We start from the raw sequence: 13,470 nt of genomic DNA, 5'->3' as shown, positions 1-13,470 counted from the left end.
TCCTCAGTTTATTCTCCAGATGAAAACTATACACCCTATCGAAAAGCATCTAGCAGCCGTTTCTTAAGCGTTCCGTTTCTGTGGCCACGGTCCAAAGCAGTCCCCTCCCATGCACATCATTCAACGCGGGCCAATTCGGCTCCAGAAGCCCCATGGGAGAGCAATGCAACGCTTACCTTGGCTTCACATTTCTTGTGGCAGGAATACTTGCAGGCTGCAAGAGAAGGAGAAAGAATGTGTGTGTGTTGAGCAGTCTCTCAATACTTCTTACATCTCCAAATTCTCAATCCTTGAGAACGTCCGGACTGAGGGAGGTTTTTCACTTAGACACCTTAGACACAACGCCGAGAGTGTGGGGTGGATGGACATGTTGTCCAAGAACCCAGCCACCTCTGCAGTGGCAGCAACGGCCCAGATGGCGCTGGTGGGGACTCTGGAGCAGTTACAAACACACTGGCTTTTCCAGGGGTTCAGGCGGCCGAATCAGGGCCTTGAAGGAGAAAGGCGGTGAACCTGAGCGGTAGAAAGCGTCAGTGTTGGGCTGGAAATCACAGCTTCTCCCTGAAGAAAGGAGAGAAACTTGAAAACGCCCCAGAAGACTCAGGACTGGCGCCTTTAAATTAGTGAGAAATTGGACATTTGAGTTCCACGCTCCTTCCACTTCCGGACAACTTAAGAACTGACTGTCAGAACAAATCCACGTCTAAATTCCTGCGGGGGATCCTTCAACCCAGGCCATTGTGTGGACTGAGAGAGCCATGTGTTGGTTCGGAGGCCCTAACAATGCAGATAGAGCCGGAACCAATGTGGATTTCACAGGCCCGCCGTCCAGAGGCTGCAGCTGTGCTCACAGGACATGAAAGGCTTCACCCACACCACGGTGGCTCGGGGCACGGGGGCCTGCCGGCCGATGCTTCCAGGCAGAGGCGGCAGGACAGGGAGACAGCACAGAATGAAGCAACTGCACCAAATAAGCCCAGTGCAAGCTCCCACGTGGGCTCCAAGCGGGCATCCATCTGGTGAACCCGTGGGGCAGCTGTGAGATGGGGGACAGGGACCTGGGCTTAGGGGCACGGGACCTGGGGGCTTCCTGGCCCTGTCCAGCTGGGCTGCTCTAGGCGGGACCAGTGACCTCTCTGGGCCTCTTTCCTCTCCCGGGGTTATCGTGATGCCAAAATGGAATCGTTCACGGGACGTTGCTTTGAAACTGCAAAGCCCAATGTCAACGTACAGAAGTGTGCGGTCCTGGAAGAATAAGGCCTTGGAGGTCAGGAGATGGGCCCCAAATCCTGGTTAGCGCTTTGAGGTCCAAACGTCTCACCAACCCCCCGTATCTTCCCCCTCTCTTGTCTATGAGCTGAGGACAGAAAGCCCCAACTCGGGGTCCACCTGGGCCGGAAGGAGGGTACAACAAAGTAACAAAGTAAAACAGCCCGTGGCTGGGGGGCGTGGTCCCTGGAACTCCAGCAGGGAAGAGCCAGGGTTATTATCTTTGCAAGATCTATTTTTTGAACTCTCTCTGTGCATCTGAGGTTTGTGAAATTATTCACAAAAACAAATATTTATTCTACATTTTCTAATGGGTCCCCCCCTCCCCCCCCCCAAAGGCGATGAGTGATTTTTCTAATCGAGATAAGCTGGCCATGGGAATAAAAGAGGCTTTCACACCAGATTAAAATCTCAGACAGAGGACAGCCAGGGGCCAGAGGCCGGCCGGAAGGACTGAGATAGAGGGGAAGGCAGTTGAGGGGCCCTTTGGCCTTTGGGAAAGTGAAAATTAGCAGAAATGCAGGTGAAGACTTCCCCCTGCCCCAGAGGAAGCTCTGTCCACACACGCTGGGTGGGGCAGGCCAGTCCACTCAGCAGGCAGGACAGGAGCACGACCTCCCGTGGCAGTCAGCCCGGAGATGGCCTCAGGGATCCTTCTGGCACCTGTGACCCGGCGCAGTGCCCTCACAGTGACAGAGCTGGTCGGGCGCCGAGGCAGGATGGCACAGGGCGTGGCGAGTGACCTCCGCCCTGGTCTCTTGGATGTCCCCTCTGAGGGGAGCCTGGCCCACGCTGTGAGGCATTGAGGCAGCCCTGGGGCAGAGGCCCACCTGAAGGAACTGAGAGCTCCCGCCAGCGGGCAGCGCCACCCTGCCAGCCAGCCGCGCGAGGCAGCCACCTGGGAAGTGGGTCCTCCAGCCTCAGGAGAGCTTTCAGATGAGGCAGCCTCTTAAGGGACCCTGAGCCAGCACTGCCGGCCCACATGACCCCCAAATTCCTGATCCACGGAAGCAGTGAGAAGAGAACCCATTGTCACGGTAAGTCACTAACTTTGGGGGTAACTGGTTATGCAGCAGCAGATCGACAAACCAATTCAACCCAAAAAGGGCCGTGGTCAGTGGAAAGCATGATGACAGCGGTGTGACACACTCACGGTGGACGGCCCACTGGGCCACGAGAGAGCCTCAGGCCGTTATAGGGCAAATCACCACATTCACAAAGGTTAACTGATCATAGTGAATTGCATAAACCACCCGAGCGCTAAGGCGGGGGTCCTGAGAGGTGAACCCACTGTTCCTGGGATGTAATCAGGTGACCCCCCGGTATTATGAACTTTCCACCCAAATGCCAGCAGCGTGGATGGTCCCTCAGGTTCTCCTCGGAGTAGCAATTCACCTCAGCCTGTGGGAGCTGTGGGTGACCCCAAGCGAGATGCTTCCTGCGTGTTCCTTGCCTTCAGTCCTTGGGACCACCGTCAGGGAGAAACTGGGCAAGTGCCAGGACCCAGCAGGGCCTATGCAGGCTGGCATTGCAGCCCGTCTCTGCCCCCACTTTTCACCCCGCCGCACACTGCCTTTCCAACGTATTATAAACACTGACGGGAACAGCGTCCGGACCTGGTTTCCAATCCTGTTGCCCACAGTAGCAAGGGCAGCTCCTCAGCACAGATGCGACATCCAGCACTCCCAGCCTCCCCGGCTCCAGCACCTCGTCCACACCCTCCTCACACTGAGTGCGAGTGCCGCCTCCTCCTCCAGGAAGCCCTCCCTCCCTCCACCCTGCCCCGCCCAGCAAGGCTAAGTGCCTGACAGGGTTGCGGGAACCCCGGCCACATTTCTCCCTCCAGCACCCATCCCATCGTGCATCATTTCAAAGTAGTCTCTGTGCGTCCATCTCTCCTGACCAGGCCAAGCTCATCCAGGGAAGGTGTCATCTGTTGTGTACCGCCAGCTTCTTGGAACAGCGACATGACAGGAGGGACAGAGGCTAACAGACTGAGCGCCCACCATGGACAGTCTGATCACAGCTCTCATCCCACAGCCACCACCAAATGTCACCATATCCCACAAAGGCGCTACAGATCTTCTGCCTAATTCCTGATGGGAGCCTGGAGCTCATAGATGAGACCTGGGGTGTCATTCCTTGGACAATGGCGTACGACCCTCCTCTGTTCCGGATCCGCTTTCAGAAGCCAGTGTCCGGCAGGACCACACAGGGCAGGAGCCTCTTTACCTGACTGCCCCTCTGTGTAGCACAGCCCCCAACATGAAGGAAGGCCCCGGAAGGCACCAGAACTTCCCCAACAGAATGCACCCCCCCCCAACTGCAGAGGCCAAAATGTACATGAAAAGACAAAATGTACACGTTTACTTTGACCGTCAGCTTCTCATCTGCCCCTTTTCTCAGGAGCCAACAACTGGCAGCTCGTACTTTGTTGGGTTTTTTTCAGCTTTACTGAGGTATAATTGACAGGCAAAGTTGTATGTTTTTGTTTTTTTTTTTTTAATTTTTATTTATTATTTATTTATTATGTTTATTTTTGTCTGTGTTGGGTCTTCGTTTCTGTGTGAGGGCTTTCTCCAGTTGCAGCGAGCGGGGGGCCACTCTTCATCGCGGTGCGCGGGCCTCTCACTATCGCGGCCTCTCTTGTTGCGGAGCAGAGGCTCCAGACGCGCAGGCTCAGTAATTGTGGCTCACGGGCCTAGCTGCTCCGCGGCATGTGGGATCTTCCCAGACCAGGGCTCGAACCCGTGTCCCCTGCATTGGCAGGCAGATTCTCAACCACTGCGCCACCAGGGAAGCCAAAGTTGTATGTATTGAAAGTGTACAATATGATGATTTGATATACATACACACTGTGAAACATTTACCACAATCAAGTCAATTAACACATCCATCACCTCACATAGTTACCACTTTGTGTGCGTGGTGAGAACACTTAAGACCTACGCTCTCAGCAACTTGCAAGTACACAAAACAGTGGTGTTAACTACGGGCGCCACGCTGCACATTACATCCCCAGAACGAACTCGTCTTATAACTGAGAGTTTGTACCCTTCGACCAACATCTGTCCATTTCTGCAGCCCCGAGTCCCTGGCAACCGCTCTCCTACTCTCTGTTTCTATGAGTTTTCTTTTTTTTCAGATTCCACATATAAATGATACCATACAGTATTTATCTTTCTCTGTTTGACTTATCTCACTTAGCATAATGCCCTCAAGGCCCATCCATGATGGCAAATGGCAGGATTACCTTCTTTTTTATACCTGAATATTTCATTATACACACACACACACACACACACACACACACACACACACCACATTTTCATTATCCAGTCATGCACTGATGGACACTTAGGTTGTTTCCATGTCTTGGCTATTGTAAATAATGCTGCAATCAACATGGGAGTGTGGACATCTTTTCAAGATACTGATTTTGTTTCCTTTGGATATATACCCAGGAGTGCTGGATCAGATGGTAATTCTATTTTTCACTTTTTGAGGAACGTCCATACTGTTTTCCACAGTGGCTGAACCAATTTATATTCCCACCACCAGTGTATGAGGATTCCCTTTTCTCTCCATCCTCGCCAAAGCCTGTTTTTTCTTGTCTTTTTGATGACAGCCATTCTGACAGGTGTGAGGTGTTATCTGATTACAGTTTTGATTTGCATCTCCCTCAGGATTAGTGATGTTGAGCACCTCTGCATGTACCTATTGGCCACTTATATGTCTTCTTTGGAAACTAAACTTTAAGAAACTATCATTTGATTTTTGGTGTAATATCAAAACAGAATATGCTTTCTTTTCCAAATACGTATCTGTATAGAGCTGGATTTTCTTCAAATACTTCAACCAAAACAACATGTTTTTTGATGGTTAATTTTATGTGTCAACTTCACTAAGCCACGAGATGCCCAGATATTTGCTTAAACATTATCCTGGGTGTGTCTGGGAGGGTGTTTCTGGATAAGAAAAATATTTGGAACTGTAGACTGAGTGAAGCTGACAGTCCTCCCCAATGTGGTGGGCTTCATGCAATCCACTGAGGGCCTGAACAGAATAAAAGGTGGAGTAAGAAAGAATTCTCTCTCCCTACCTGACTGTCTTCAAGCTGGCACATCGGTCTTCTCCTGTTCTGGGACTAGGACACAGACAGGAGCTACACTTTGGCTCTCCTGGGTCACAGCTTGCCGACCACAGGTGGGACTTAGCCTCCGTACTGTGTGGACCAATTCCTTACAGTAAATTTCTTTCTCCATATACATCCTCTTGGTTCTTTTTTGCTGAAGAATTTTAACTGATACCATGGTGAAATACACTGAATGCAGAAACAGCTAGGAGGATCCAGCCTCTTAAGTCACACAAAACACGTGCCATATATATATATACATATATATATGTGTGTGTAAAACAATGCCACTCTTCTCATTGTACGTAATGAGGAGTAGAACAAAGGGATATCAAAGACTCCTTTCTGCCATGAAAAAAGAAGTTACTGAAGCAATAAAGAAGATTTATATCCACAAATAAAATATTGAGTAGTATTGAAAAATCATAACTTCTAAAAAGCTAATATGTGGCAATGCTTATAATAGGCAAGGTGAAAAGATATAAAACTATGTACAGTACAAACTCTGTAAAAACAGACGTGTGCAATGGGCTGGTCCACATGTGAGAACGCGGCATAGGGGAAAGACGTCATACTCAGTTACAAAAGGACGAGCTACACGATAAATCATGCTGGGAAAACCAGCTCGCTCATGAAAAATAACCTAAATAACATGAATTCCAGATGAATCAACCATGAAATTGTGAAACTGGATGAGAACTGGAAAAGCAGAAATGAATATTAGAATAAAGCACTGTAGAACATCATTATGACCATAGAGAAGGGAAAGCATTCTTAAATAGGAACAAAAACAGAAATTAAATGAAATGATGGGTAGATTTGAATAAGCGGAACCTTAAAACTTTCACATGACAAACACCCCACAAACAAAATTCGGCAAGCAACTGCTCACAATGTTTGCAATACCTAAGTTGGAATGGTAAGGCATTGACATTTCTGTAGGTCAAAATCCATCAAAAATCGGCAAAAGTCCTACCTAATTTAATGATAGAAAGATTAATATTATAATATAATGAATCCTTAGAAATCAAGAAGAAAAATAATCTAAGTTTTTAAATGAGCCAAGGATTTGAAAGGCTAGTTTACTAAATAAACATTACAGACATCTTTTCTGTATTTTTTTAGATGCTTAGCCTCAGTGATAACCAGATGAATGAAAAACGTAATAAAGCGAGACACCATTTTTCATCCATTGATTTGCAAAAATGAAAAGCAGAGAAGCAGTCAAGTGAAAGAGCGGGTTGAGCTCAAGGCCAAGGCCCAGGGCAGGCTCCCTAACGCTCCCTCAGCATTTCCCATCAGGAGCCTTTCTCCACCCTGGGAGGGGGTATGTGGCCAGTGCATTTCTCATGAATTTCCTGCAATTAATGACACACGAATCCTCACCTCCGCAAGTCTGGGGTCTGCATTCCACACTCGGCTCCCTGGTCAAACAGGGGTTTCCAAAGTCATGGGTAGGAATCCACTCCCATAGCAGCAGCTGCCCAGGGCGTCTGGCTCTGAAACGCACCACATTGTTCCACGTTGTCTTGGAACTGCTATTCTCCCGACGTCTCCAGGAGCCTTGGGAATCCAGGCCACTGGCTTACAGGCTTGTCATACAATACTCTACACATATTTACCAAGAGAGAGACGAGCCCTAGGCGTCCCCTCCGCTTCTCCTGCCTCTGCCTTCAAGCTCTCCAGCTTATCCGCGTCCACAGTCACCAGCTACGTGTGACGGGGGACCGGACCCCCACAGCAGAGGGCAGAGGGCCCAACGCCACATTCACTGCTTGGCCACACACTCCTTTTCCTTGCCTTGTTGGTCATAACTGCCACCATGTCCTGCGGTTCTAATTCAGCACCTGGCACAAAGCAAGTGCTGACTATCTACACTTACCGATCTGCCCATCCAGCCCTAAGCTTTGTGTATTTATCCCTTAGGATATTGTAGACAGTGATGGCCTCACAGACAGGACTCCCCGCCTCAGACTTGGAGCTCCTCACAGACAGGTCACAGCTTTTTCATCTTTTTACTCTAGCAGGTGCTTACTATGTGTTCGGTTCACTGAAGGGAAAAAGTCATTATCAGCTATTCCTTACAAAACCCCCTCCATGCCATTTTCCCCCTGGCCTCTCTTTTGCTCCTTTTCTCCATTTCCTTCAGGCTCCTCCCTACGGTTGTGTCTCTTGAGAAGCATTTCTTTATTTTTTTGCATTCCAGTCTGTGCTCTCCTATTCCATTATTAGAGCCAGCCTTGATCTGACACTGCATCCTCTCTTGATCCATCTCCCCCATGGGGCCAAATCTCGCAGAACCCACAATTCTCGACAACCAGGAAAAGACTCACCCGCTGAGGACTAGAACGCCAAGATCCACCACGCCAGTGCCCTCAGGTGTGGGTTTGGAGCGGGACTGTCAGTGGAAACTGGGCCACTTCAGCCACCCGAGGGATCTCGGTGGAGCAGTGAGAACAGGCCCCCTGTTCAAAGCCCCGGCTGGTGGGGAGGGCAGAGCAGGAGCCGCTTCAGTGGGGTTCTGGGCAGCAGACGGCAAACCACACACTTAACCCCATCACTCACCAGTCATCTGCCGCTTTCCCTGTAGCTACGGTTTGAGAAGTAGGGGTAAGGGAGCCTCTGTGTGCAAACGACAGCTTCTTAAAAATTAAATTTTTTCTTCTAAGTTAACCACATAAAAAACTTGTGGCAGGGCTTCCCTGGTGGTGCAGTGGTTGAGAATCTGCCTGCCAATGCAGGGGACACGGGTTCGAGCCCTGGTCTGGGAAGATCCCACGTGCCGCGGAGCAACTGGGCCCGTGAGCCACAATTACTGAGCCTGCGCGTCTGGAGCCTGTGCTCCGCAACAAGAGAGGCCGCGATAGTGAGAGGCCCGCGCACCGCGATGAAGAGTGGCCCCCGCTTTCCATAACTAGAGAAAGCCTTCGCACAGAAACGAAGACCCAACACAGCCATAAATAAATTAATTAATTAATTAATTTAAAAAAAAAAAACTTGTGGCAAAATAGGTTAAAATGTGAAAATAAGGGACTTGAAGGTCAAGAACGAGCTAGAAAAAAACAGTAAAAATATTAAGCCTGAGTCACGGAAGACACACCTAACCCTTCTCCACCATCACCACCATCACCAAGGTCACCATAACCAACAGGAATTGCAACGTCATGACGGTCACCATCACTAACACTGCTGGACACTTCCCTGAGCCAATCAATGTTCTTTGTGTTCCAAGTGCATTTAATCTGTTACTCACAATGACTCTAAAAGAATATTCAAGCACGGGGTGGCAGGGAAGGAGCCCTGGCAGCCTGTCTCCAGGGTCCATGCTCCCCTCCACTGTGCCCCGCTGCTTCTCCAGAGATGAACCAAGGGAAGGGTCTCTTCGCCGAGACCTCACACAGCTTGTGCGTGGTAACTGAGAGAAGACACCTGATGTCTACAGGCAGCACACACACACGGCCTCAACGTGCAAATGTATATGACACACATCTAAACTATAGGGAGAGGAAACTACTATATCGCCCGAGTGTTTTACGGTATCTGTACAGCTTACTGACAAAAGGAAGAAATCCTAGACATTAACTACTCAACACGCAAATTGTAAAGGTCCCCAAATTGACGGCCAGGAAAGGGGCCTGTCCAGGGCCACAGCGACTTCTGCAGGAGCCAACCACTGACCCTGCCAGGCCCCATCTACACCCGCAGAGACCCTGCCGGGCTCCCAATCCAGCAGCAGCCCCACTTCACACACGATGGCATCTGGGAGAGGCAGACTGTCACAACCGCCCTGGGATGGAGTCTTGCATCTCCCACACACGGCAGTTTAATTCAAGAAGATAACGTCTAAAGGACTCCTGGCACATAGAGTCCTTTCCTTCTCAAAAAAGAGTGGCTACTGTTTATTAACACAGTTATTACTGTTAGGTACATAAATACGGCAATCCATTGAGTATTCTCATAGGTGTTTGGATTCCACCATATGAGGGAGTTCTAGAAAACCTTCTTCTGAAGAGGAATCGGCAGACATCTCACTAACAGTGATACAGGTGAGTCCCCAGCCCCTCAACGCGCATGTGCCCAAGGGGTGACACTCAGCACATTAGGAACGGCCTCCAGGCAGGACCCAGAAATCAGGACTGGACGCCTGCAAGGGCACCCGCCACTGCGGCTTCCTTCCACACCGCCCACCGCCTGCCCTGGAACCCACGTGGGGCCCCGGGCACACAGGCAGCCCTGACATCAGCGGGCCTCTCCACCAAGTCCTGGGCCTTGGCCCTCACGCAGACCTGCTCCCAGTTACTTCTCCAAGTAGCGCAGCTCTCCGGGGCCCATATCCAGGCAGCTGAGTCCTTGGGCCAAGGACGTGGTTTCCCCAAGCCACACATGCCCCAGAGGTGGCCTCTGCGAGCCAGTGGTCCCAGCCACGTGCTTCAGGGCAGCAAATGCCACCACCCGGCCATGAGGGATGGACCCCAGGGCCCCTCAGGGAGAGTCCGTACACACCCCCTCGGCTGGAGGGCTCAGAACAGAGGAACGTGGCCTTGAGATAACACAAGGAGAGGCCAGGTGTGCACAAGGAGCGTGGCACGTCTGCTGGGGCATACGCACCGGGAAGGGGAGCGTGAGAGAGGAACCGCCCCGGGACCCGCGCCCAAGCCCTGATCTGTTTCTACTGCCTCCAAACTATGCAGACCATCCCAGCCAAGTGCTGGGGCGACACACGGGCGCGGGCGCCTTGGGGTCACATTGCGTGTGCCCTGGCTACCCTGCACAGGAGACAGTGGCAGAGTGTCCCTGAGGGGAGATGAGACGTGGAGATGAACCCCCCTGAGGGAGAGGGCACCTACGGGACCGTTGCCAGTGAATGATTTTCTTCAAGGAAAAGAAAACTAGGTGGGTCAAAAAAGTGATCTCCATGGGGCTAGATTGTGAGATAAAACGTAACCACACAGCGATTCTTGGAGCAGAGAAGCGTGGGCCACACAGGTCACGAGACGGCACCGCACAAGGCCCGACTGTCACGGCCCTGCCGCCCTCCCGCCCTTCCGTGTTGGGCACGCACAGGGTCCTCGGGGCCAAGACGGCCCCAAGCAGCGCAGCACCCAGTGGGATCCTGAGATCTGGCTGCCCTCCCGCAACAGAATTCCAGAGGGTGCACAAGCAAGTGCACGCACAACCACATGCCATGCACACCATTGCGACAGGCCCCTTGGTCCTCCCGGACGTCTCACACACTACACACTGAAAATGCCATAAAACAGACCGTGAAGAACCAAAGGATAATCTGGGACCCCTCCTGGCCCCTACGGGCCTGGGAAGCTGCAGGACAGGGAGGGAGGCGCAAGTCCGGACACGCACTCTCACGCCAAGCCCTGGACGGTGCTGGGGGCCGTGAGTATCCTCGGGAGGAAGCCGGGAGCCAGGCCCTGGCCTGATAGGAGAGCCAGGCTGCTGGGCACCGCTGTCTCCAAGCTGGTCACATCTCACTGCTTCTATTTACTTTGAAAAGAATAACTGTTTCTTGTAGGTGGTTAGAGCAGAGGAGCTGAGATCTTAAAAAGGATATTTGGGATAGCTCCTTAGTCAGCTCAGGCCTCAGCTGTACAGAGACGAGAGGGAAACTGGCTCTCCATCGAGACAATCTGTCACAACCAGGCCGTGTTAAACGTATGTGGGAAACAGAGCCCTTGTGCCTATGGAGCTAAACCACCTTGGCTTGTGCTCATGACCTGCACGTGTGGACAGCAGCCAGCCAAGGACCCCGGGTGTCACCCACGTGGGAATCGCCCATGGCACATTCGGTTGGGGGCATTGAGGAAAAAGAATCATCACAGCAACTGCAAAGCTAAGTACCAGAACGTGGGCTAAGCACCTCACACCTGTCTCATTCGGACCTCGCACCAGCCGTCCAGAGGAGGATGGTTACGACCCACGTCATGGGCTCAGAACAGGAGACTTTGCCCCTGACAGACTCAGAGCGCCAGCCTGTGCTCCTGGCCCAGCCGTGTCTCTGTCACACCCTCCTCTACGTTTCCATGTGTGTGCATATGCACCTGTGGGCACGTGTGTGTGTTTGCACATGCACACGTGTGTGTTCGTGTACGTAAACACCCATGCATGCCTGCTGATCTGGGGAGAGGGCCCGTGCTGAGGAGGCCTGGCGCTGGATCCAGGTCCCATGTGCACCTCCACAGGTGACCCCTCAGCCCCCGGGGCCCGGCGCACCCTTTCTACATGGAGAGGAACCACCAGGCCCCGTGAGACAGGCTGCATCCAGGGACAAGGTGAGAGTGCCATGCGCTCTGAGAAGCAGGTGTGTCAACTTTGACATCGAGACCCATGGGGGGCCGGGGAGGGAGGGGACTTCTGGCATCCCCACGAGGCCGCAGCGGGGGAAGGACAGGTGGGGGTTGGTGACGTGCTGATGGCACCAGGGCACCGCCAGCACTGACCGTGGAGGGGCCCTTCAGAGGAGGGGGCCACAGCTGCCTCCTGCCCGCTCTTGGGTCCCAACGAAGTGTGACCATTGTGCATCTTTCCTCGAGGCTGCCCAACCCCAAAGCAGCCATCAGGGACCGTGTGCCAGGGTGTCCACAGGGAGGAAGGGGAGCCTAGAGCAGCCCTGAAAATGTCCTATGGAGGAAATCCTAAACCCACCGGTGATAAGAAGCCCCGGAGCAGCCCAAAGCCTTCTGCCAGGTCCCCCGACCTGCCTCCGCTCTGTGACACAGAACCACGATTCTAGGGTTCAAGGGAGACAAGAGACGTCCTCCTCACATGTCCGTTAGACAGATTTACTAACGTGAAAGCACAAAAAATAGCAAGTTGCATTGATTACCTGGGGTTTAAGCACCAAATAGTGAAGCTGGAGGCTGTTTACCGACAGGAGCAATGCCTGACAACACGCCGAAAGGGCAGTAACGCAGTGACCCTCACTCAAAAGAGCAGAAAGTTTTCATCTGTAAACTCTGGTAAGAGATCAGAAAGTAGAATAACCCGAGCTACCGACACTACAGGACAGACGGAAGATACGTCATGAGCCACTCGTTGCTGCCCCCTCTCCCATATGACTAGCTTTGCTCTTGCTGGAAAAATTTCTCATGAGTACATATCTGTGTAAATATGGTCAGTCCCGGTCCAGTGAGGGTATGGGGAAACTCAGGCTGAGATGGGGAGTTCCGAGATTTAACTTTTGGAAACTCCTGAAAGAAGGTTTCATTTTGGTTTTTTGTTTGTTTGTTTTCTTGCTTCGGTTTAATCAGCATGGGAACGATAAACGCGTACTCACCTCGGCATGAAATCCCTTGACCTTCGATAAGCTGTTTGCAAACCCCACAGACTCTGGCTTTTTTAAAGGCCTTGTTCTTAAAACTGTGCAGACTCGAAGTTAATTCTTCTGGCTGCAAAAGTAGAGAGAGAAAAGTGTCAGCTCTTCCAGTCACAGCCCGTTTGCCTCTTCCTTTTCCCTTTCAGGAGATAATAAATCCAGCCGAGTTGGTGAAGGGCTGAAACAGGAACTTGACCAGGCAAACAGAGAAGAACAAGACAGCACCCTGCCAAGGCTGGGATCCCAGGGGCCTGGGATACCCCGTCAGCACGCCCGGTGCCAGAGCCCTGGTGGTGGCCCACACGCTCCCAGTTCATAATCCCCTGGGTGAAGGGCTTATGTGACTGCGTATTAGCTTCCAAACTCCAGGCTTACAGCCACTGCTTCTGTGACAAAGGAATCCACACGCGTTCCCAGAATCTTAACGCTTTTTCCTCTGGAAGAAACGATCAGCAAACAGCACAATTATAGCCCAGGTCACTAACCAGCTGGCCTTCCTGGCCACTTAGCCTCTCTGAACTGATGTACTGAGGAGAAGCTGTCACCAGACCAGGCTGACAAGACAGCAGTTCCTCCTTAAACCTGGTACAGAATTGAACCCATTACACACACCGGCACTGGGAGGAGATGAAACACTTACCCACCAAATCCGTGTTTGTAGTGTCAAGGCTCATAGCTGTAGCTGAGGATCTTATAAAAATTCAATTTGCCTTCGAAACCAAACACCAATCATATTCCC

The 13,470-nt window shown here is 51.7% G+C and overlaps 1 protein-coding gene across 4 annotated transcripts in view; it reads right to left on the bottom strand.

Annotated features, from left to right (window-relative positions):
• The window catches only part of TNS3 (tensin 3), a 234,898-nt gene that overhangs the window by 173,472 nt on the left and 47,956 nt on the right, over positions 1 to 13,470 (bottom strand). For 3 of the 4 annotated variants that reach the window (XM_082471501.1, XM_082471502.1, XM_082471503.1), the window contains exons 2-3: positions 12,693 to 12,804; positions 177 to 214 (exon numbers count right to left, since the gene is read on the bottom strand). Coding sequence is in view for 1 of the 4 variants with exons in the window: in XM_082471503.1 (XP_082327629.1) it covers positions 177 to 214; positions 12,693 to 12,804 (150 nt within the window). In the remaining 3 variants the exon portion in view is untranslated. Of the gene's footprint in view, positions 1 to 176; positions 215 to 12,242; positions 12,391 to 12,692; positions 12,805 to 13,470 lie in introns of those variants that run through there. The other variant, XM_082471505.1, reaches the window with a different exon arrangement.

Source organism: Balaenoptera physalus (assembly GCF_965194825.1).
Source record: "Balaenoptera physalus genome assembly, chromosome: 8".
NCBI classification, from domain to species: domain Eukaryota; kingdom Metazoa; phylum Chordata; class Mammalia; order Artiodactyla; family Balaenopteridae; genus Balaenoptera; species Balaenoptera physalus.
The sequence above is the reverse complement of the archived record's forward strand: the minus strand, read 5'-3'. Positions and strand labels throughout refer to the sequence as shown.